This window comes from Epinephelus moara, chromosome 1 (genome assembly GCF_006386435.1).
Source record: "Epinephelus moara isolate mb chromosome 1, YSFRI_EMoa_1.0, whole genome shotgun sequence".
Lineage (NCBI taxonomy): Eukaryota > Metazoa > Chordata > Actinopteri > Perciformes > Serranidae > Epinephelus > Epinephelus moara.
Window position 1 is genome coordinate 39,618,693 of NC_065506.1, and position 24,195 is coordinate 39,642,887.

At 40.6% G+C, this 24,195-nt stretch overlaps 1 protein-coding gene across 2 annotated transcripts in view; it reads left to right on the plus strand.

The window, feature by feature from the left end:
- Nucleotides 1–299: 299 nt before the first annotated feature.
- Nucleotides 300–24,195, plus strand: part of LOC126394645 (lymphocyte-specific protein 1-like) — a 33,984-nt gene continuing 10,088 nt past the window's right edge. The window contains exons 1-14 of one of the 2 annotated variants that reach the window (XM_050051578.1): nucleotides 300–647; nucleotides 11,465–11,605; nucleotides 14,308–14,566; nucleotides 16,918–17,054; nucleotides 17,154–17,433; nucleotides 19,752–19,868; nucleotides 20,002–20,025; nucleotides 20,195–20,236; nucleotides 20,857–20,888; nucleotides 21,153–21,237; nucleotides 21,535–21,675; nucleotides 22,618–22,716; nucleotides 23,478–23,558; nucleotides 24,049–24,154. In XM_050051578.1, the coding sequence (XP_049907535.1) occupies nucleotides 589–647; nucleotides 11,465–11,605; nucleotides 14,308–14,566; nucleotides 16,918–17,054; nucleotides 17,154–17,433; nucleotides 19,752–19,868; nucleotides 20,002–20,025; nucleotides 20,195–20,236; nucleotides 20,857–20,888; nucleotides 21,153–21,237; nucleotides 21,535–21,675; nucleotides 22,618–22,716; nucleotides 23,478–23,558; nucleotides 24,049–24,154 (1,603 nt within the window). In that variant the 5' untranslated portion in view covers nucleotides 300–588. The remainder of the gene's footprint in view (nucleotides 648–11,464; nucleotides 11,606–14,307; nucleotides 14,567–16,917; nucleotides 17,055–17,153; nucleotides 17,434–19,751; nucleotides 19,869–20,001; nucleotides 20,026–20,194; nucleotides 20,237–20,856; nucleotides 20,889–21,152; nucleotides 21,238–21,534; nucleotides 21,676–22,617; nucleotides 22,717–23,477; nucleotides 23,559–24,048; nucleotides 24,155–24,195) is intronic. The other variant, XM_050051587.1, reaches the window with a different exon arrangement.

Sequence of the window (24,195 nt, forward strand, 5' to 3'; positions counted from 1 at the left end):
ATTAGGCTGTTTAAATGATGTATCCGATGCAAAATATATCACTTAACCATCAGGACTCTGTGTATTTTAGAGAGATTTATTGGTAAATTAATGGAAATTAATACATTATCAGGGAAAAACAGAAATATTTAAAACACAGAGAGTGACGAGAGGAATTTATTTTGTTTCCTGTAACAGGCTGGGCTCTCTGAATGACTGTAAACACAGACGTACACTCGCTGCCTCTCACTGTGTTACTCCCCTCACAAACAGTACACATGCATACAATATTGTCACTGATCCACTGTTATGATATCATCTTACTTTCCCCCTTGGGTGAGTCACATGACCCCTGTTAGGGTGAGAGAGGGAGGGTCAAAACACTTCAATGAAAACCACATGGAGGGAGGAGAGAGCTGCGACCAAGCAGAGAGAGGAGAGAGAGGGGCCAACGTGAACCACAGAGACACACGAAGAAGAACAAGAGAGCAGCTGTAGGAAAAGATCTGAGCCTGCAGGACCAGAACCAAAGGTCAGACCCGGGAGCAGAGGCTACAAGACAACCAGAACCAGAATCAGGACCACAGACCAGGAGCAGCCCAGTCCACCATGTCAGAGTCCATCAGGAGAAAAAGCTCCAGCAGACAGCTCCTGCAGAACCTCATCAGGTGAGAGGACAAAAATACTTTTAACATATCACAATGTTTATTTATTTACTTGTACCTACAGGATAAAATTTGTTTATTCTGTTATGATACGTTATTGTCACAATTCTAAAGTATTTTACTTTATTATTCTACTTTTATTTTACTTTTACTCTTTAGTCTTTACTCCTAAGCAGCACATGAAATATTTAAATCAACTGTCTCGACCAGACATTAAAATTAAAATGCAGTAATACAATTATTTATTATAAAATAACACTGACAGGGGCCATTTTGCCTGCAGAAGGAGGATTTTATTTTTGTTATTTCAGGAACATTTCTTCTTGCAACATCTATTAACTTTTTCTTATGAAATATTTTTTTCCCGTATGATGCTTGACTCTATCTTTCTGTCTTTCTATCCAGTTTTGAATGCAGTAGTTTTATTTGTACTACAGTGTAGATTTGATACTTTTACTGAAGTAAAACATCAGACTGAATATGATCATATATTGATATTAATATTTCAGGACTAGAATAAACCACAAAGAAAAACAGTTTATGTTCATAAAAGCACATTGCAAGAACTCAAACAATTTCTCCTCGCTTTTTATAATGTGTGTCATGGTTGCAGTTATAAAATTTATTTTATTTCGGAGATATTAAGGCGTAATGAGAAGTATGTTTTACGGTGTGTGGCTTTGACTGAGCTTCTCACAGTTATCTGTGGTGGTCTTCATTTGCTCTTCCCACCTCTACCTCCACCCAGCATCCGTCACTTTTGCCTGGACTTAGATATTTTGTCTTACTGAAAACACCAAGATGACATCAAGTGGTGAGCCCAAATTCCAGGCTCACATTTATTCTAATTATTGTAAGTGGGGGATTGTTGCAGGATGGCTTGCTTTCATCTGTACTTCAGTTTTAAATTAAGTGTCTCTGAAGAGAAGAGAAGAGAAATTTGTCATACAGCTAGATTACGAACACACACAGAGCACACAAATTTGAACACAAATAATTTTATAATGTGTAACAAACTTTATTAAAATATGTAAAACATTGTGCTGAAAGCCTCAACAAAAGCTCACTTTAATGTACAATAGTGATAGAATGACATAAAACATGAAGCACATCCACCTATCATCATTCAAACTAGTCATCAGTGGTTAAAATAAGATCACCATCATCACCCACCAATATGATATGGAAGTCTGATCATCAGCGGACTTGTCCCGACCACTTTACAGTTTAATTGCATGATCTACAAACTGTAGACTGCAGGAAATCTGACAGTAGTGTCCGTGCTGTCAGTCATATTTACGGCTTCTTACTTTCTTTGGAAATCACTGACACAAGAAAATCCAAATTAGGAAAAGCAGTTGAGCTCAAGTTTGGTTTGGGAAAAAAGGGCAACGTCAACGGCAAAGTGTGATGAACTGAGAGCATGTTTTTGTTGAAGTCTTAACATCTCAGGACAAATATTTCAGTTTAATCGTGACACACATTATAACAAGTAAAGTCAGTACAATCAGAGATGGGTGTAGTAGCCATTAGAAGATTGAATATTTAAAGCATTTCTTCATTAGCCTCAGTATCACCATGTAGTGGCTGCAGATAATGAGGGGTATACTGCGTTCTCAGAAAGAGAACAATAAGGGACCTAGAATCAAACCATGTGGAACACCAAACAAAAGATGAGCAGAGAACAAAGTCTCCTATCCATTTGAGACCATTTCAAAGCCTGTGGGCAACACCTGTTGTCAGAGGTGATTGTAGTGAATGCTGCAGTTTAAAGGAATACTTCACTCACAAAAAATGATAATTAGTATGTTAATTACTCACTGTATATAAAAAAATACGTTGAATGCCACAAGTAATTATCAATGGTATATGACATATGTCTGCAAAGTACACCGATAACATTTATTTTCACAGAATGTGTTGGTTTTTCCAAAGTTATTTGGTTTCCAAAGCCTCACACCAACCTCTAATGAATCAAGCTGTGTTACTCATGAACCACTAATGTGATTGGCTGGTAGTATTTCACCTGATGTACCATTCTTTATCTAAGACCATATCTAACACTATAAAAACCTGATGCAGAAAAACTCAATACTGATATCATTAGTTTTTCCAGTTATGACGGAATTCAAAGCCATGAGCAGAATTAGCTTCATACTTAAATCGCACTTAAAAACCATCAAGACACTTCTGCTTTCATTTTTCTTTACTCCACCACATTTATTTGACCGTTGTGGTTACTACTAGGGAAGCACGATAATATCGGCACGCCATCTGTATTGGCCAATATCGGCTTGAAAATGAAAAATCGGAATCTGCCAACATGCTTTATCTTATTTTGCACAATGAATGAATATTACATACATTGTAAAGTATTGTATTTCATGTCTACATCTGCTGGTGGGCCATCAGGATAATAGTATCCATTCATAATATGATGTTAATTGCACTACAGAAGAGACTTGATGATGACTAAAATTAGCTTGGGAAAAGTGGATATATCTATCGGTATCGGTTATTGGCCAAATGAGTTGTTACATATCGGCATATTGGATTTCGGCAAAAAATCCAATATCGTGCATCTCTATTTCTACTTATGTTGCAGATGGATATTTAAAAAAACCTATGCATCCATCAGTATATAAAATATTTGAATTAAAAGTACCTTGACCAGATTGATGTTAGACTAGGGTTTACATGTAAATGCATAGTATACTAATATAATATGATGCACAATAAGTAAATTTACTTTTGATACATTAGGAGATATTTTCTTGTGCTGCAGTGACAGTTGATTTCTTCTGTCTTTTATTAATACCATACTTTAATCGCACTGAATAACATCTCTTAAATCCACCCAAGGACAAGGCAGTGTACCCTGGAAAGACTGGACGTTGCCTCGGTAACATCTAATAGGGATCCAAATCAACAATAAACAATTTCGTTTTCCATAATACTCCCCCTTTTGAAGGATAATGGAAGCTCGATCATTCCTGTATCATCACAATCTGTTTTAATTCGATCATCTTTAATCATATCCTTTTGTTCGCTTTTGTACCCCGTTGCTCTTCAGCTCTTTATTGACCTCGTTTGGCCACTCAACACAGTCGACTTTGATTTATCTCCTCTAACAGGCACCAGGAGCCTAATTTAATGTGCTGTTTTTTTGTATTTGTATCTAACTACTGTTCCTTGTTGTCAGTGAGTTTCTTGTTTCCTCAGTGATCGGTGGAACATTGCTGTTCATACATTGTGACTTCACTGAAAATGACACTGAGCTCTGAGTTCAATGGCTTCTTTTATAGCTGCAACTTCCTTAATGGCCATGACATCATCTGGCAGAGTCCTGAACCCCCTCCTGCTCAACTACACACACACACACACACACACACACACACACACACACACACACACACACACACAAAGAAAATGCAGTTCCCCAGGCCTCCATTGCCTCATTGTGTAAATGGTGGAAAAAGTGATGCGTATCGGACAGATTTCCTCCATAATTTGCTCGTTTCACATTTATGCTTCACAGCATCGTGTTAAATGTCCCAGCAGACTCTGGAGACACCTGGAAGTACAGATTGTCCTGCAGAGACAATACCTTGTAATGGCAGTTATTCACCATGTGAATAAAGCAGAGCAGACATGCCTCATCTACAACAACAACAACAGTTAGTGATTTCCTATTTAACACTTCATGTCGTTAATAGAAGGCAGTGACTTGTTGCCCTCAGCGGTGATCTGGACATGTCGTCTGTCATCACTGTACAGCAGATAGTTTTCCAGCTTTGCTTTCGGAGATATTATGGAGCTCTCAAAGTCAAAGATGCTAGCTTTTTTTATTTTGTGCACATAGGCGGCCAGGTCTCCTAGAAAGTCTGTATATGTAGTCCTAAATTGTTTTGCCAATTAGGCTGTGGAGTCAAACGTAATCGCTGGATGATGTTCAGAGTCTATGTGTTTTTGAGTGAATGAAAAGCTGCAGCTATCTACCACACGTGAGTCACAAAGAGGTGGTCAGGGTGGATGGAGGGCGTATAAAGCTCAGGACTTAAACTACAGAGTGCATCCAGAATCCTGTCTGAGGTTAGGTTTGGCAACAAAAGCGCTTTGGTTAAGTTAGGAAGGGATTGTGGTTTATATTAAATAATTAATAAATATGTTGTGTCTGAAGTCACTGCTGACTTTTTCTGTATTAAACTAGACTATAATCTTTCCCTAACTTTAATGATGTCAGTGCCTAAACCTCATCATAAAAAGTTAACAATGCTGTAGTCTATATGAGCTGATGCTGTATTACAAGATCAGATATTCTGGCAGAAAATAATGATAAATGCAGCCCAGTCACCAAAGTAAAATGTTGGCATTGTACATTTCTGCAAACCACATTTACACTTTTACATTTGTATGTTTCATAACATAGATCAGATTATATGTGCATGAGCTGATATTCTCATCAGGATGAGGAGGAGATAGTGAATAAGGTGACACCATGCGGCAACCTTAGAGGCTGGAAACTGAAGTGCCAAACACTGCAGTTCCTCAGATGGCCACTTGAGGCTGGCTCCAAAATAGTAAATCCCTATAGACCCCCCCCCCCCATGTTAAAATGCCACACTTTACAACAGAAATAAACAGTTTTGCTTGCTATAGCTAATTTCAACATTCATGACAACTGTACAGGAGGTAAATATTTATATAACTTCCCTGTTAACATTTATTGAGGCCCAAAGTTACACATATTTAAGGGCGGTGGCCACTTGAGTGACAAGTTGACTGTGAGGCGTCACCACAATCTGTCAATCAGATCCTAGTCTGGGGCCGTTAGTGGCCGTTTTGGTAAGGAAACGGAACCAGGGCGAGTGAGACAGGATCCGGAATTCGATGGATGTGCCTTTCCGTAAAAATAAAAGCACCAAGCTAATAAAAATGCGGTGAAACTTTTAATTTAAAGAATATAATTTACAAGAAAAGCCCCAAGCCATTAAGTTAATCGATTTTCTTACACCCATCATCACCCCAAATCGATGGTGCGCCAGAATTTAAAGTTTTACTATGGTGAACACTTTTAGTTTGGTGAATTTGGTGAATACCGCATCCGCTCCCTAGACCGGAACCAGAATCCAGACAAAATTCAGAGTGAATAGACACCAGGCTCTTCGCTTGAAGAGCCTGGTGACGCGAGGCCAATCAGATCCTGCCCTCGGTCCTTTACAGCTCCAGCCTTTCGTCCTAATATGGTCACCTCTGGCTCCAAAACAACCAAAATAGTAACGGCCAAAATGCCAAATTCAAGGCTTTAAAATGCAATCCACAAACCAATGGGTGATGTCATGGTAGCTACATCCATTACTTATACAGTCTATGGGCGACACATTGGCAAGATGGCTGCCAAGCAACAGACATCAGTTGACCACTGTTCGAGACCAACAAGAGTCTGGGACATTTCCAGCTGTGTTTGTTTCAACCAAACTCTGTATTTTAAGCCAGAACATGATCTTTTACCAACCCTAACCTGTTTTTTGTGTCTAAACCTAACCATACATTAACCAAAGTGTGGTCACAACATGAAAATGAAACAGAAACATAAAGAAACAAAGTTTCAACATATGTTGTTTGCAGAAATGCACAATGCCAAAATTAACTGGGTTGAAATATGTTGTCAGTGAAAATTTTACTTATATGTTCAGTATGAACATTTTGTGACTTGCCTGATGTGTTAATTAACAACATTTCTTCATTATGTTAACAGAAAACACAATTTATTTTTCAAATTTCCTGTCACAAATTTGTTGTATACAGAGAAAGGGGGACACAAGTTATCTTGTTGCACAAAATCACTGTCTTGATAATAAGATAAATTGTGCAAACATATTAGATCCATTTTTGTACATAATTCAATTCAGTTGATTCCTTCAAGTTAGGAGTAAAATACGTGATTCAAAGAATACTTTCCCTGCAAAGTGACCATTTGTTTATCAATTACTCACCGTGTGTTTTGTTGAATTTGTGTCGAAAACTGTATTTTTGCTTGCCTCCATGGAGAATCCAAAAAAAGGTTCGCGTGTGAGAGTTTTCTAAATTGATGTTTTGATATAGTTTTGCTGTTGTTAAGCACAGTTCTGTTTACTTTATGAAGAATGTTTGCCTTTTTTTGATTCTTGATTGAGGCAAAATGTATGTGGGTAAGTAATATACTAATGGTCATTTTGCTGGTGAAGAATTCTGTTAGCTGAAGCCTTTAAACATACAACACCACACATGAGGTCCTTTAAGAATTTCAAACTTCCCCTTGTTGAATTTAAGGCAGCGCTGATGAGGTCCAGACAATCAAACTGTATCCCCAGTTGACCCAGTTCCCCCAAGAGTGGCCTCGCTGAGAAGCCAAAACATCCCTATCACACATCAAATTGATTTACAGCTAACTAAAGAGTGACTCTGCCAATATGGCTCCCACTACGTCTCTAGTGAGTTTGATCTTATGTAGGTCACCGTCCCACATGTTAATGACCACAGCATGTCTGACTGTTTGACTCACTCATGGCCAGTGTCCTCACCAGCAGCCATAACCAATGACATTCATCAGAATTTTATATTTGCCTTTAAAAGATGCTGCTTTTTTTTCTTGATTATTTCTTTCAGCCAAATATTTGATGAGCTGACATTGTTGGGAGAATTGATCATACTTTTGGGTGAAGGCCTTGTCATTGAATCTGTCCACAACTGGCCCGCACAAAGGCGAATGGTCTGCGTGTTTTATGTATTCTTTTAATAAGAAGCAACAAGCTTGAGGCTTTGGACTGTTTTTCTTCCATGATGTTTCTGCAGTGCTGGGACTAAATTCTCAGTCTGCTTTTACCACCAGACCTCGCTCTGTGCAAAGATGCAAAGTTTATCTTAAGTTATTACGAGGCTTCAGCAGTCTTGAGATGATAAAACCAAGTGAGTGTCCCCCAGAGTTGCAGCCTCTTTAGTACCAAATCTCCTCTTTGTGTTATTGTCCCATCAGCGCAGCCGAGCAAGGACGGAATTTTATACTAGAAAGACAGTAACATTAGAAGATATCCACTTGCTTGTCTAACTTGTCAAACCCACACTGCCGAAGCCTCAAATTAAAGAAGTATTTCACTGCTGGAAAGATGTTCTTTTCATCAGACTGGGCTCTCTGTGCAGTTGAAAGATAAACACACTTTTGACAATGGTGCTACATGACCAGAGGAACAGAGGAAAGGGGCTGTGGCATTTGCTTTTGCTTGAGAAACCTACAGCTACCAGAATGCACTGTGCTGCACCGGAACAATAAACGCTCCCACTGGTGGGTGATGTAATGCAAGTTTGGCCGCTGTGACATAAGGAAAATATAAAAAAAGCAGCGGTCATGACGACTGACAGCGTTTGAGGAACCAGACTTTGGTGTCAGTTCTATTGAAGTCAATGAGGTGGGCACATCATGTTACATTTTAACCCATCATATCTTTATTATTTCAACTTTGACTGAAAAATCCTTCTACCAAATTAAAAATACACCTTACGTGCTGTTTGATTGACTTTTTTTTAATCTAAATATGCATGTTTTTTTTTCCTTGTTATTGGTCTCCAAACAGATCATGCTGCATCCAGCAGCATCTCAGCCTCTGCTGGATAGAGCCAAAAGTCTGGCTTCTCCAATGCTGTCACTGTTGTTGTGACCGTTCCGTCTTTTATATTTTTAGATCTGAGCACTGGTAGGATGGTTTAGTTTAACAAAGTTTGTTTTTTGTTTACACACCCTACTCACATTGTTATGATGACACAAAGCTGGCGGAAAATCGGTAAAGTATCCCTTCGACTTGTAAACTTTGAATATATTTTGCACAGAACAAGGACTTTAGATTTTGTCCTCCATCACTTTGGAAAGGATCTTGTAATGTCCAGTATGAACAGGAGGATCAGTTACACTCTAGTGTTATATATGTTAGATACTGTGTATATGCACATTTTTTAAAAATTAATTAATTTATTTGTTTATTTAAAACAGGGAATATAAAAAGAGCAGCCGTGCACATCCAAAAAGTGAAGAAGGTGCTGGACTAAAAGAATTAAACTAAACAAACAAAGAAAAGTCCGCACACTTCAGCTCCCATTTTAGGTCCATTTATTCCATGATGATGGAATAAATGGACCTAAAATGGGAGCTGAAGTGTGCAGACTTTCTTTGTTTGTTTAGTTTATTTAAAACAGGGACAGTACATATTGTAGCCAATGGCTAATTTCCATCCTCGGTCCCTTGACAGGTTGATGTTTAACTAATAATAATAATAATAAAAATAAAAAAAACAATAACAACAAATAAGCAAACATATAGCGAACAGTAATACAGACATGATAGACCAAGAATTGGGGGACCAGTTGAAAGTGCAAAAGTGCTTGAGTGTAAATTAAAGTGTGATGTGCAAAGTGCTCAAGTGCTTAATATTATTGCACATTGCCCATGTTAAAGTGCTAAATGAATTGCACACCGCCCGATTGCACAGGTTTATGAAGTGCCAGTCCAGTGTGAGGGTACTATTGCACTCAAATTAGCATACATAGATGTATTTATGTACGCGCAATTACACTGAGTTACATACAAGTTGTATGTATGTGTACAAGGACTGGCTTGGCTTGTCACCGGCACATCCCAGTATGCAAGCCAGACCACGTCCTGAGATGGTTCCCCAACAAAAGACAGACAGTGCTTTGTGCTGTTATATTGCCCATAGTGATTGCACATTTTATTGACAGACGTGAAAACTGTGAAGGATAATTCTGGTTTATTACACCTTGAGTCTTGTTAAAAAAAAACTGAGTGGCCTCGCCCACTAGTGTGTGAATGTGTGTGTGTGAATGTGTGTGACTCTTAGTGTAAAAAGCGTTTTGTGTGGTCAGATGATGAGAAAGGCGCTTTACAAGTGCAGGTCCATTTACAATACAACATGATTATCATTGTAAAGGTTTTTCAATACTCTAAGTATTGTGAAAACATACTTATATATATAATATTGTGAAATCAGGATTCAGTCTGTAAATTCTGGTGGATGTTTACAACAGCATTTATTTTCTCTTTCAAATCAGTTTGGAGTGCCCTGACCCTCAGTGTTTGTTTATCAAGATTTGTATGGAGATCATGTTTGTTGTCCAAACATGGCACCACCTTTGCCATCTCAACAATTACTAGCAGTAACCGCAATGTCATCATGGCCAAATCTCAGAAAAGCTGTAAACCGTAATCGTCCTTTAAAACCAATGACATCAGACTTCGGAAAACGTGTTTGCACCCAACCGAAGTCTGTCAACAGGTGCTCTCCAGAGATGGGTGATTTAAATGGCTGACCGAATATTTCCAAACTTCTTGTTATTCCAATTTTTTGACAAGACTTTCTCCAGACCTTCTGAAGTATGACGAGATGGAGCTGTGGCTGCACAGGATTACAGTCTCCCTCCATCCTCCTCCATCTCCTCACCTCCTCCCTCCCCCCTCTCTTTGTTTCTCTCCAGAGATTGAACTGAAGTGAAACAGCACAGCAGCTGGCTCCAGCTCCTCCAGATGTGCTTGGACAATAAAAAGAGTTATTGTTATTAAGTCCCTCCCCCTGGAAACAGAAGAAGGAGCTTGCTATGAAAGAGAACAACTAATTCTTTCCTATGATTTTTAAATACGCTTACCTGAGAAAAATCCTTGTACATAAACTTTTTTATAGATAACTTTCAGTGTTGTGATAGAAAATTAACAAATAGGAAATGTGGATTATGTGTGGCTGGCTGCCAGAGTGGTTCATGGTTTATATTTTTATTTCTCTGCTTATATAGCATCTGTCTTCACTACACCAACCTTTATTTTGCATCCGCAAACTCTTTTACCCTGGGGAAATTTTTCCTGGATTTGGCGTCTTACCCTCAGTTAGGAGAAATCTCCAGCTTTGCGGCAACAGTGTCTGTTTGTCCTTGTTTCAACATGTTGTGCACAAAGCCAGATCTGTGAAGAAATGGTTTTCCCAGTTTGCTGTGGAAGAACTTGACTGGCCTGCACAGAGCCCTGACCTCAGCCCCATCCAGCAGCTTTGGGATGAAGTGGAGCTGTGAGCCAGAGCTGATCGCCCAACATCAGAGTCAGACCTCACATACTCTTGTGTCTGAATAGGAGAAAATCCCTGCAGTCAGCAGGTTCAGCATCTAAAAGAAGGTCTGAAACCACAAGAGTGGAGGTTATTATAGCAGCACTTTAATGCCCATGATTTAGGAATGACGTGTTCAACAATCATATAACTGTTACGTTCCTTCGTTTTCCACCAAAATAGGTCAACGGATTCTCATAGAACAGTTCGTATGATATCCTATGAATTAGCGCCCCACGAATGACGTTACATCCTTAACGTACAGATACTTTATTAACATGAAGTTTCCCGTTGACCACCATAGTTCTCCTACAAGCTTGGCACACAAGAGAAGTTTCAATTCTGCAGCTTCACCCCTGGACACCACTAAATCTAACACACTTAAACTTTAAATAGCTTCAGCGAAGAAGAAGTAGATGGTACTGTCAGAGAGTGTGAAGTAAGATGATTCTTCTGACCTTAAAGCGACTTAAAGGGGACAAACAGAAGGATTGTATGTTAAGGGGTAAACATCCCTGTTAACCTTGGCACTGCTGCTGACTCTTCACACACGTTTTTCAGGGAAAGTTTAATTCAGAGTGTTATCCTTGGACGGTGTTACTCGGCTCCTTTTGTTCTTTAAATGAGTATTTCTGGTGGTGTTGTAGGAGTGTGATGACAGCTTGTTGGTGTTGGTTGCAGTTTGACAGCCCAGCGGAGCCAAGAGGATGCTGAGGAGGTGGAGCGGGAGCGAAGGAGGAGGGCCAGGGAGATGCGAAGAGGACAAGGGAGCCCCTCCTGGCCAGAGCCCCCCCAACACAACGAGCTCACACACAACATAGAGTGAGTACAACACACTGTTACACACACACGCTTTACTCCTCTGCGCAGGCCTTACAGCTGGCTCACTATGCTGTGTGTAAATATTAGCTATGAAAGCTTGTGGTAACGTGGCTGTAGATTCACTACAGCAGGTGCCTGGGGGCCACGTTTGCAAAATGACAGGAGGCCAGTGGCCAGATTCTGGGATTTTAGGAAATTCTGAGCCTCCCCTGGCACTTTTTGATAAGCGAGCTTTATTTTGATGCTTTTTAATGCACTCTGGCCTCTTATTTACATTGATACTACAAAAAATCTCGTTGTGAATCAGTTTATATTTGCAGTGAATTTGAAAATGGTCGGCGGGCCACCTGGCAGCCTATCACTGACCAGAGCTGGCCCATGGGCCGCAAGTTGGGTATCACTGCACTACAGTCAGTCCAGGTGGCACAGGTAATATAGATTTGGTCCTCAGCGTATTTTACTGTAAGTAAGTTTCGATCACTTCATCTTTCTAAACATTTTTCAGTCATGCACAAAACGGGAAACTCTGGAAAATGACTGTGAAAAAAAGTTTTTACTCTCACCCAAAATAAAAAAATAATTTGGAACAAGTAGCTACTGTGGAAGAGCTATTTCGCTGTGATTTCAGGGTTATAAGGTGGAACAAATGTTGTATCAACTATTAAAGCTTTTAAGGAATTATTTGCTTTCTTGCTGCGAGTTAAATGAGAAAATGGACACCACTCTCATATGGCCAGTTAGCTTAGCTTAGCATAAAGACTGGAAGCAAGGAAACATTGTGGGCCTTGCTCTATCCAAAAATAACAAAATCCAACTACAAGCACGATCACTGATTATCATTTTAAACCTTATCTGTTTAATCGGCACAAACAAACCATACATCTTGTGGTTCTCTTTCATAGCATTCCTTTCGTGTCTCACATTAGGCATTCCCAATATGGAGATGCTCACTCATGCTACTCAGAGAACCGGGGTTACACAAGTAACCTAAAGTTATCTTTCAAAGCATTCGTTTCGTGTCTCACATTGGGAACACCTAATGTGAGACACAAAACGAATGCTATGAAAGAGAGTTACGCAAGTAACCTAAAGTTTTATGGGGTTGTTTCAGTGTGACTTCCTGTAATCTCCTTTATGCTAAGCTAAGCTAACCGACTGCTGGTTGTAGCTTCATACAACACAGATTTGAAAGTGGCAACATTTGTCTTGTGTCTCTGTCCTCAGCTCAGTTTGGGACTGACAGATTTGAGTTCTCTATTTTGAATATGGCCAGTTTGTTTGTGTAAAACTGCCCTTGCTGTTTACAGCTGAGTGGCCGTCACCTGCAGTGCTGACACAGTGGAAAAAGACTTGTTTGTGTGTGTGTGTACTTAGTTACACAGTCCAGTGATGCAGCAGGTGAATGAGCTGAGAGCTGCTGCTGTGCCATCAGTTTGTGTTTCATCAGTCAGAGATGTGACATCTCTCCAGGGACATCACTGCTGAGCAGACTCATTTACAGCACTGTCAAGTAAAATGCAGCTCACTCATCTCATACTGCACTGTTCACTGAATCAGTCTTTAACTTCATGGTTACTCCTGTCGGGAGATTTGAATAACATGATATACTTTATCTTTGGTACTTTCAGTATATTTTGATGCTAATACTTGTCTTACTTGACTTAGCAGAGTATTCCTACACTGTAGTACTATTATTTTTACTTCAGTTAAATATTTGAGCAGGCCACTCATTCCACACCTGTGATAAACTCAGCTCTTGGAAAGGAATTAAATAATCCGTATTTCAGGTATGTTTATGTGTAGTTTCTTGTAGGCTACTGGGGACATTGATTTAAAATGATTTAAATCCTGGGTCTTCATCAAGGTCCTCAGAAGTTATTTGTCGAAACATAAAACCATAATATAACTGAATGACTGTCTTCTTATGTTGCCTTTCATCCCACCAAATATAAAAACGGACGTCTTTGGTGGAGGTCATTAAACCTAACAAAGGATCGACTACCAATCAGCTACATTTCAGACTGAATTCAGAGGGCAGTCGTAACTGTGTTTGTTCAGCCAACAGTGTGACTGTGTGTGTGATACATTCTCTGTCAGCCTGAATTAAATGAGGGTTAAACACACACAGTTAACATTGGGAACACACTTCAGTTTCTCTGGAAAAAACACATCAGCCTTTAGGTGAGTTGTTGGAGCTGATGAGGTCCAGTCTGCTGATCGGCGCTGACCTGGAACAGGAGGCTGCACGCCTCTCTGTTTATTGTTTCCATGGGCACCGTCTCTGTTGTTATGGAGCCCGAGGCTGCAGGTCCTGTCTGCCACCTGGCTCAACACTCTGCCCTGTTAGAAACCTTTGGGTGGTACTCGGCTGCCTGGGTAAAAAAAAGAATCAACAGCAACAGGAGACAAACATTTACAGCTTGCAGCTTGCATATTTAGATTCTGCAGTTTTAAAATTTTCAACACGTCCTTGGCATCACTCATCATTCAGATCTAGATTCAGCATGTGGGCGAACACGTCTAAAAAACTAGGGTTGCTGCTTTGGTTCTACTAATTCAAGCTAGACAATAACTTCAATCAATCATCTGAACCACTGACATGGCTGCATTACGTAAAACTTCCAACCAATAGCTTTACATCACTTCCGGTCAATCAGGTCATGTCACTAAACCATAACACTTCTCCACTTGGTTCTCCTCAGGTTAGACGAGGAGCTGAAGCCCAGATGCCGCCTGGTCCTGGATGAGGACGAGGGCTTCAGCGACTGGAGTCACAGGCTGGAGAGTCGTAATGAGCAGGAGGTGCAGGATGACTGCAGGGCCAGGGTGCAGAGACTTTCAACACCACAGTGGAAACCAGAGCCTAAAGAGGGGAAACAGCAGGAGGGTGAAGAGGAGGAGGGATGTGTGCCAGAGCGAAGCAGTCGGTCCCAGGAAGCTTCAACGAGACCCCCAGAGAAGGTACAAACGTAACATATCAATACAGTCAATACTGGGGGTTTCTTAACAGATGAGTTTGTATTGTCCTGGAATTTTGTAAATGTGGCTTTCCCAGTTGACTGGATGATATTACAATCTGGCATGCAGCAATGAATTGTTTTAAGAAGTGTAATCCAACAAGCCCTTAGGGTGCCGCTGGGTTGGGTATCTGTTGTTTTCTGCATAGCTGTTTTCACTTTGAAATGCCTTAAAAACCATTAGATGGATTGCTAAGAAGTATAATTCAGACATTTATGTTGCTTTTAAGAGCAATTGTAGTAACTTTGGTGATCCACTGACATGCTAAACTGAGATGATAAAAACAGTGAGCATTATACTCTGGGCCACCTATAAAGGGGAAAAATGGGGAAAGCTTTCTGGGGTCCTTGGGGGGATGGCATAGAGGACAGCAGAAATCATGTTCATCCTTCAGGCCCAGACAGACAAAACCAACCAACATCAAAATGACTGTTGCGTTGTCCTGAACACACTGCAGATACTAGACTACAACCAACAGCCAAGTAGCACATATGAGTTGCATGAGCAGAAACAACTCTATAGCAGCAGGCGGCTGTAGTCTGTATTCGTCATTTGAAGAAGGGAATCCAGAAGACCAACAGGACGGAATCAAGATGCTAGTTAGCCAGTTAGCACATTAACAACACAACAAAACAAAGGATATTTAGTGTGAACCAGTGATCAATGAAACAAACAATTATCAACTGTTTCTGCTGAAGAGCTCAATGGCTAAAAAAACAATCTTACCTAATATAGCAAGTTTGTTTTGATCTCACTCCCTCTGGACTTTAGTCGTTTGTTTGATTTCCTCACTTCTGTTTCACTTTTACTATTAAGAGTGATTTCATTCACCAATTGGCCCTGCCACCTCCAACGCAGATTTTCCAACTTGCTGAATAGTCCAAATAATGCCTACAAGAGCTGACTAGTGCTAGTGCTGCTGGACACAGTGCCAAAAGTAGGCCTTCTTTGGTGCTCACCAAAAGCCAGATATTGACCAATGGCCGACAGACAGCTTGGTGTGTCAGGGCCATTAATAAATAATAAAAAACCCATTTTATTTAGATTCAAAATATTCACCGTTACAAATTAAAACAACAGAACTAAACATTGTAGGCTATTTAATGTAGCTTTAGTAAAATGTGGCCTGTTTCATAATGAGAACCGGCTCTTCTGAAAATGATATGGGTCATTTTTTGTCTGAAATTGTTGCAAGAGGAAAAAAATGCAAGTGGCAGGACCTGCACATAAGTCAGGATGCCAGGGGGAGGAATTGAAGGGAGTTTAGAAGGGCTTTAAACCAAAATAATAATGTGATGACCAACCTTTTTTCAGTCAGCTCAGAGAGCTGCTCACAGCCAGGCTGAAGAGGCGAGCGATAGCTAGGAGGCTAACGTTACAGCTAATGTTACTAGACACTTGGTAGCTAGCATCATGTACATGTGTCTATGGGCTTTACTGGACCTTTCCATGTTCCCAGCCATTTCTGTGGGATAAACATTAGCATTTTAGCATTGACACTGTGAGCAGTAGCTCAGTCCATAGGGACTTGGGTTGGGAACCGGAGGGTCATCTGTTCAAGTCCCCGTCCGGACCAAAATATGGAGCGTGGACTGGTAGCTGGAGAGGTGCCAGTTCACCTCCTGGGCACTGCTGAGGTGCCCCTGAGCAAGGCACCAAACCCCCCAACCGCTCGGAGCGCCTGTCATGGGCAGCCCACTCTGACATCTCTCCACTTAGTGCATGTATAGGTTCAGTTTGTGCATGTGTGTGTTCGGACCTGTGTGTAATTGACAAACAGAGTGAAAAATTGAATTTCCCCTCGGGGATTAATAAAGTATATAAAATTAAAAAAAATTAAAAAAATATTAGCATGTTGGTGTTAGCATTTAGCCCATAGTGCCCCTAGGCTGAAGTATAACTGCTATCATGGCTGCTGACTCAAAAGTGAAGGCAATAATTATGACTACCATTATTTGTAACTACTTCAACCGTATTTTTTTTACACAACATTCCTCAGATAATTCTGATGCATATTGATCGCCATCACTAAAACATGTGACTAAACAGGCCCTTAATGAATTTCTGACCTTACTCAGGTGTGCAATATCAGTCTTCAAACTCTGTTATACGGTCCATGAAAATGAAAACTTACTTTCCAAGCTTGATATTTAATATTAACCTGTAGCTAAGGTTAGTTCTCAAAATACCTCATAATGTCTGTTCACTTCTGGTACATTGACACACTTTCAGATACTGTACATACCATCACTGTAGAGCATCATGTTATCTGCTTTGCTTTTGCTTCATTTTAGATGTCCAACAACAGAAAGGAAGTCAAGACGTCATACAGCTCATCAGTCTTCGTGTCACAGGACACCAGGACGCAGCATGCCATGGGCCAACCCCCAGACAGGACGTCCTACCTGGCAGCTGGGACGATGAGGCCACGGTGTGTTCTCCACTCACTGCAGACAGTAACATGTTTTTATAGCCTTAACTGCAACTGTTAGTGTGTTGGAATCTGAACATGCTAATTTCTTTAATCAAGCTATCTCCCTCACAGTGGAGCGGCCTGCAGGGTGGATGGGGAGGTGGAGCAGGAGGAGCAGGAGGAGCAGAAAGAAGAGGTGCAAGAGATGCAGGCTTGTCTGCAGAGGGAGTGGAGGTCAGCAGAAACCCGGAGGTCAGCAGAAACCCAACAGAGCCCCAGAGATGAAGATGATCAGGAGGAAGAAGAACTGAGCTTTACATTTGAGGAGAAGGACAACCTCTACCTCAGGAGGGAGGAGAAACACAGGGATGAGGAAGAACAAAAGATACCAGACAAGGTAACCTTCCCAATAATACCTTTGCTACTGTCACTGCTTGCTGGGACTATCACTATTACCTGTACTTTTTGCTTGGAGGAAACCTAAATATGACATTTGTCAGTTGGTCTTTCCATCGTCTGTCATCTCAGTCCACCCAAAGTATTTTTGAAACTACTATCCAGATTGGGGATATTTTCATGGTCACTGTTATTAAATAATTATTAACGTAACTATAAAGTTTAAGGCAAAAAGCCTTTTTTATGCAGAGATCCCACAATAGGGCTGCAACAAAGAGCCGGCTTTGTTTTTTTTTTTACAGAACCTAACAAACCAGGCATCATGCCGCCCCAGTGTCTGATTGTAGATAGCATGCCAGCTAAAGGAAGTAAAAGAGGCATGACGTGGGACAGCACACCTCTCTGCCCTTCCACGTGCAAACGAGGAAAGCCTGAGGCAGAGATAGCAAATCTCCCTGCCCTTCCATGTGCCTGCATGGAAGAGCAGCAGCAAAGACCCCTCAGGAACAGAACAGGGCAGCATCAATGACAAACAGAAATGACACTGATAAGTCAGACACAACATGAAAAAGGAGGAGCTGGGGTGGAGGTGTAAAGTGGCTTGCAGAGGAAGCAGCAAGAGTAGGCAGGCCAGAGCAGTTTAAATAGGGCACTCTGAATGAGATTTGCCGATTGGTTGCATAGAAAGTAATCATGTGATCTATCAGCTGACTCCCTCCATCAGTCAGCTGATCCATCAGTTAATTGGGCTGTTTGAGGTAAGCTGATGTAGCTGGTATGTGAACTATGCTTGACATGGTGTCCTGCCTGAACTAACGCTTTGCTCAATTTGTTCAGCAGCGCTTTCTAAACAATAACAATGGCAACAATCAAGTAACAATCATATGGACAATTTTGGTTGCTCTTCTGCTTTGAGTTAGCTGCTAACTGCCATTAGCTGCTTTTTAAAGCTCCTGTTGGTCACCCATAACAAAAAACGTCAGATCCATCCCGCCTTGCTGGCAATCACTTTTACACTGATGTTGATTCAGCACTCTTTCTACCTCCACTGCCGGCTTGAAAGTGGCTCGACATTCCCGCCTAGAAAAGGCAGTTTAAAAGGGGCTAAAGTTTCTGTTTACATGCCGTGTTACTCACCAAAACACACTGTGTATATTCTCAGCAACAAACATGCTGAATCCATTTCCTTCCTCATAAAACATTTGAAAAGCTTATTGCAAAGTTTGAAACAGGCTTTGTTTATATCCATGTTTACTAGCACTTCCCTACCTTTGCTGACGCACTGCTGCATTTCTTGGCACATTACTTCCTCATCAGTGGAATAGTGTGAAACCATTGGCAGGAATATGTACTGCGTCACCCACATGTGAATGAGAACAATTTAAACTGGGGCCCCTTCTTAAAAACATCTTTTCAAACCACTTATCTAACCTTTTGACAAAGCTTTTTATCAATGCTGCACACTGTTTTATTTCTAACATGTCTTATCTGTTTTATAACTAATAATATTGTTTTTATATTATATTATTGTTGGGTATTTCATTCCATTTTATTTCTGTATTATTTTTATTATCTTACTTTTTTTTGACTCTTTGCAGCCCTGAAATGTTTTAATGTTGGTTCAACAATGTCAAGCATTTCATAGTTTGTTGTTATTATTGTATTAGTTGTCAGCAACTCCACAAGGTACCTTTAATGTCCACATGTACCTTCATCAGGACAGTTTTTTACCTTCATGATTGGCCCTCCAATGTATGCTGTCTTTCACATTATGTGGAGATATGAAGGGCCTCTGGTAGGAGTTTAGACTCTTACTCTTACTATTCATAAATACTAAGCAGTAGTGTGCCGACACAAAAGCAAACACGTCTTGTTTCTCCCAGCGTTTCATAAAACATTTAATCATACACATGCCCGCTTATTAGAAAACTCACAGTTCACAGAATCTGGCTTCAAACCTGAAAGTAATAAAGTACAAGAATGCAGCTTTGGCGCTCAGGGTGCAGAAATGAGGCTTGACGAAGGCAGCCATGATGTAAGACGTCGTAACAAATTCCTACTTTTAGCACCGGCGGTTCACCAGTGTTTTATTAGTCTTTTGCCACCAAATAACACAGTGAGGGTGAACAGCGTGAACACATTTTTTAATGTTTAAACCAGAGAAAGAACAGGTAGTGAGGGAAACTGCTCTTGAGATTATACTTTTTTAAAGAACAAGAAACTTATGATACTGTTTATACTGACCTTCAACTATTGATCAGACTTCTGCTCATGAAATGATAACATTGGTTGACATGTGTATGCTGGTGTTGTCCCCAGAGGCCAATGGAGGGCAGGAGGAGTGAGGAGGTGAACAGAGAATCTGCAGTCTCTGTCTGCAGCAGCAACGAAGGCGAGGAGCCAGTAAACTACGGTCCCATGAGCCCGACATTCAAGGTATCTCAGCGAACTAAAGACAGTCTCTACTGTGAAGTTTTCCAGATTCTAATAGTAATGCCAGAAAATGATGTCATGAATTAGTGATGTTCACCATGCTGCGTCTCTTCCATGCTCCCTGCTATTCCTCCAGAAACTCCTCATCCAGTTTTACCCAGTAAGTCCTGTGCATGTGTCAACTGACCGTTTAAACTAAGGTTAAATTCACACTTTATGTTTAAAACAGGAGTAACATGCGGCATGTCAGAGCTGTACTTACAGTAATTTAAATGACTCCTGTGAGAGCTGCAGTGATCTGTATCTCAGCACTCTCTGTCTCATTACAGGATGAAGTGAACAGCAGAGTCTCAACAGACGGTAAATGCTCGGTGAGTGCTGCTGTGCTGTAGATGTGTGTCAGGGTCAAAGGTCAGCAGCTGCCACAGAGATGGAGAGAGATGGGGTAGATCAATTCCACGAATCTCTGCTTCTGGAGTTATCTTTTTGCTTGCAGAATCAACAATATCTTTAATTTTTGTATTGTTTTTAATATTCAGATTCTTAAAACTTGCTTCATTGCAGATTGTTATTATTATTATTGTTATATTCTCCAATTTATGTCATTTAAAGCTCAGCTAGGTAAACAGACAGAGTTTCTTTCACCAGTCTTTGGACAAATATAGCAAATGTTTGCTAATGTGATAAAACTACTGCCTGTCTCTTCAGCCAGGATTAACAACTTATGGAAAGATGAATTTCGTAACACCTTGAACAGCTCATTTTTATTTGATCCATATTCCAGATTTTAGGGGTTCTCTCAAACCCCACCCTCAAACTAGTAAGAGAAAACATGTTTCTGCCTGCATTGTGAAAAAGAATTACAACTTTGTGCCAGTTTATAGTCTGAACTGCAGCCTGCTCCAATAAATAAAAGTCTGTGTTACTGTAGGTCATTTCCAAGGATATCAGTGTGAGTTTTAACCACTGATTGTCTGAATTCTTTCCTCAGATCATGGAGAGAACTGAGTCTCTGAGGAAAAGGTGAGTTTGTGTTTGTGTGACCTGAGATAGATTTAAAGATTAAATGAGCAGCATTGTAATGCATCAAGTCTGTCTCCAGGGCTGCTCCACCTCTTGGAAATGTTCTTAATGATAAAAAATTAAATTTAGACATGCTGCTTAAATAAAGCTTCATCTGTTATTCTGTGTTATTTTTAAAGTATGTGTCTCTTGTGCAACAGCAGATTTCTAACAGTAATATACCTGCATCATGACTAACCTGAATGTTTATCGATTCTTTTAAAGCACCAGCAACATAAAAAAGACGCTGCCTCCTGTTGCTGTCTCCAAGATTGACAAGAAACTGGAACAATACACACATGCTCTCGAGGTAAAACCCCATTTACTTACCTTCTTTTTTCATTGGTATGTTTCTTGTATTGACTTGAGCAATAAGCAGGTATTTGGAAATGAATGTTTTGTAAACCCTGACAGTACCTACACAAACTGCCAGCTGCGATTTTATTCTGGACAACCAGCTCATAATCACCCAAGACAGACATCTTCATCACTGTAGACCTACTACTGGCCAAAGTGAACTTAAGTGTTGAAGATCTTCAAAATTCTGTGTCTCAAACTATCACAGTGGTAAATCTAAACTTCCTGAATCTCGCTTTTTTTTTCACAGGTCTCCTCAAAGGAATGCAGATCAGGCAGCCAGGTGCTGACAGACCTGACGAGTCCCAGTGAACCCGTCTCCTCCAAGAAGAACCTGTTTGAGGCCGGGGAAGCCTGGAACCAGACCGCCATCTCAGTCACACCATCCAAGGTAATGATGAAGTTAACTTTTACAGCATGATTGATACATAAATTTACTTTTGCAGTTGTCTAAATGAAGACTTCATTAACTTTTATCGAGAGCAAGCACAGAACATTTGCAAAGTATTCATGGTGACTGAAACAGTAACTGCTGACTGTTATCACCCCGTTTGAATGTGCCTCAACCCAGAGATTCCCAGCCAGGGGTACCAGCACCACAGAGGGTACTTCTGCAGTTACCAGGGGGTACCTGGAAAGACTGTGGAATAACTCAGCTAATTTGAAAGAAAGTTAAATGTTGAGTGAAGTTAAAGTATGATTTGGTTAAAAAAAGAGAGAAAGAAAGACAGAAAGATTCAAAAATTTGTGTACAGGAGGAAAGAGCCCAGTCTCTCTCCGAAGTCGTTGAAATTCAGCGCTTGGGCAGTGACTTGTAGTGTCAGAAACCAACTATGAGTGATATCAGGGGGAAACTTGGTGAGACAAGGACGAAAGTTGAGGCGGGCAAAAGGGGTGGTGGATGGGTCCAACAAACACAGACTTAAACCCAAAAGAGCGGTGTTCGCATCCTGTAAGATTCTAAAGGCAAACCCTGTTCTTTTTTTTTTAGACAATTTTTAAAGATACTGTAAATTTTCCTGTGAAAATGGAAGTGTATTTTGAAAGAAGACAATCCGTGTAACACACAGAACTTGACACCTTGTCCCAGAATGTCAACAACCAACAGACCCAGGGTACCTTGTGAGAATGTGTTGGCAGTAGCAGCGTGGAAACTAAACTACATTTTGTGTGAAGTCCTGCATCAGGGATAATTTGACGTTTTCTGCTACTGTGCTTTCTTGATGAATATAGAATTCAAACTAATATTTAGGTTATATGAAATAGATGCAAGTAAACATAAAACAAATGATTTGTGTCCACAGTAATGACAAATGTTTCTTCTTTGTCTTAGGATGCAGATGGTTTGAAAGTCGGTGTGGCTGGTCTCATCAATCAGTGGGTGAGAGGAAGTGAAGACGGGAGCAGGTGCAGCTCGCCCTCCAGACCGGCAGTAAGTCCGAATTTTATCCTGAATGACCACGATTGTGTCAAACTTGTCTCCTAATGACTACCTTCTTGTGTTGCTTGATGTTTGACATGATTCACAAAGCACTGAGCTCATCATTTTTCCAACAAATTTCAGCTCTGTGACATGAGATGTAGAACCCAGACGACATTTGTATGTGGGCCCCATGTGGTTAGTAAGTGAGCTTAAAAAATGGGACCAATATGGGAATGTCCATGGGTTCCATAATGGCCCCATGCCAGTTACCCACATGGGTGGGTTTACCCAAGTGGGCCCCACATGGATTATGCTCCAGCTACCTGGGTACCAAGTGGCTATGGGTCCAAAATGGGCATCTTATCTGGGGACAACTTGAGTAAAACCACCCATGTGGGCAATTGGTAAGAGGCCATTATGGAACCTGTGGACAGTCCCACATAGGGCCCATTTTTCAGCTCGTTTACTACCCACATGGGGCCTACATACAAATGTTGGCTGGAAAGAACTGTTCATTTCTGTCAGCAATTCAGTCCTTTCCCCTTTCTGTCTGCCTGATAACTTCCTTCTCTTTCCTCTATCTCAGTTTAGTTTCATAACTTTTTAGTCAGCATTCCTGTCTGCTCCTCTCTGCTTCATGCAACCACACCCAGCCTCTTGTCATCTGGAATAAATCATCTCAGCTCTGTTCTGCAGAGCAATCAGTGAAGTCTTCCCCCTCGTGGCTGCTGAGATGACAAACTGTGTAATGTATGTTGATATGTTTGCAGGATATGAAACCTGGGGGTGTTTTAAACAAGAAGAATTTATGGGAGAGTTTTGGTGACACATCTCCTGGAAGAGAAGGGAAGGTACGGATTCACACACTAAATTCTGCTGATCGATATGTATATCAAAGTGTGGTCCTCATCCAGATGCACTCGTTGAGCCCAAATATTGCAAAATAGGACCCCAAGATTCTTCACATTTAAATTCACATTTTGGATGATTAAATCAGTTTTTCCATGTGAATAACCGAAACAAGTTCACACAGCCAGTTTCTGAAGCATGGTGGATTTGATGTCTTCCAGTCTTTTAAAATGAGTTTTTTATCTAGCACCATGCCCATCAAAAGAGCTGTCTGCATGTATGATGGAAGTGTTAAATAGTCTTTTTAACAACCACAAAGAGCCAAGTCCCTGTCAGGAGAGAGCGACCTATGATAAACCCCAGAAAAAAAAAGGAATTCTTTACCACAATGAATAGATTAGTGGACAGCTCCAGAATGAGTGAAAAAGTGTACCATCGTTTGACTTGCATTTGTCACAGATGGTTTGTCTCGTTTCATGAATTTAATTCCAGGAGAGCTCAACTGGAAAAAGATATAAGTTTGTGGTGACGGGTCACGGCAAGTACGAGAAGGTCTCTGTGGACAGCGACTGCAGTGAGGATGCAAACTGTCAGTCAGGTGAGACAGATTACAGTTTATCATTCATCCTCCTTTTTAAT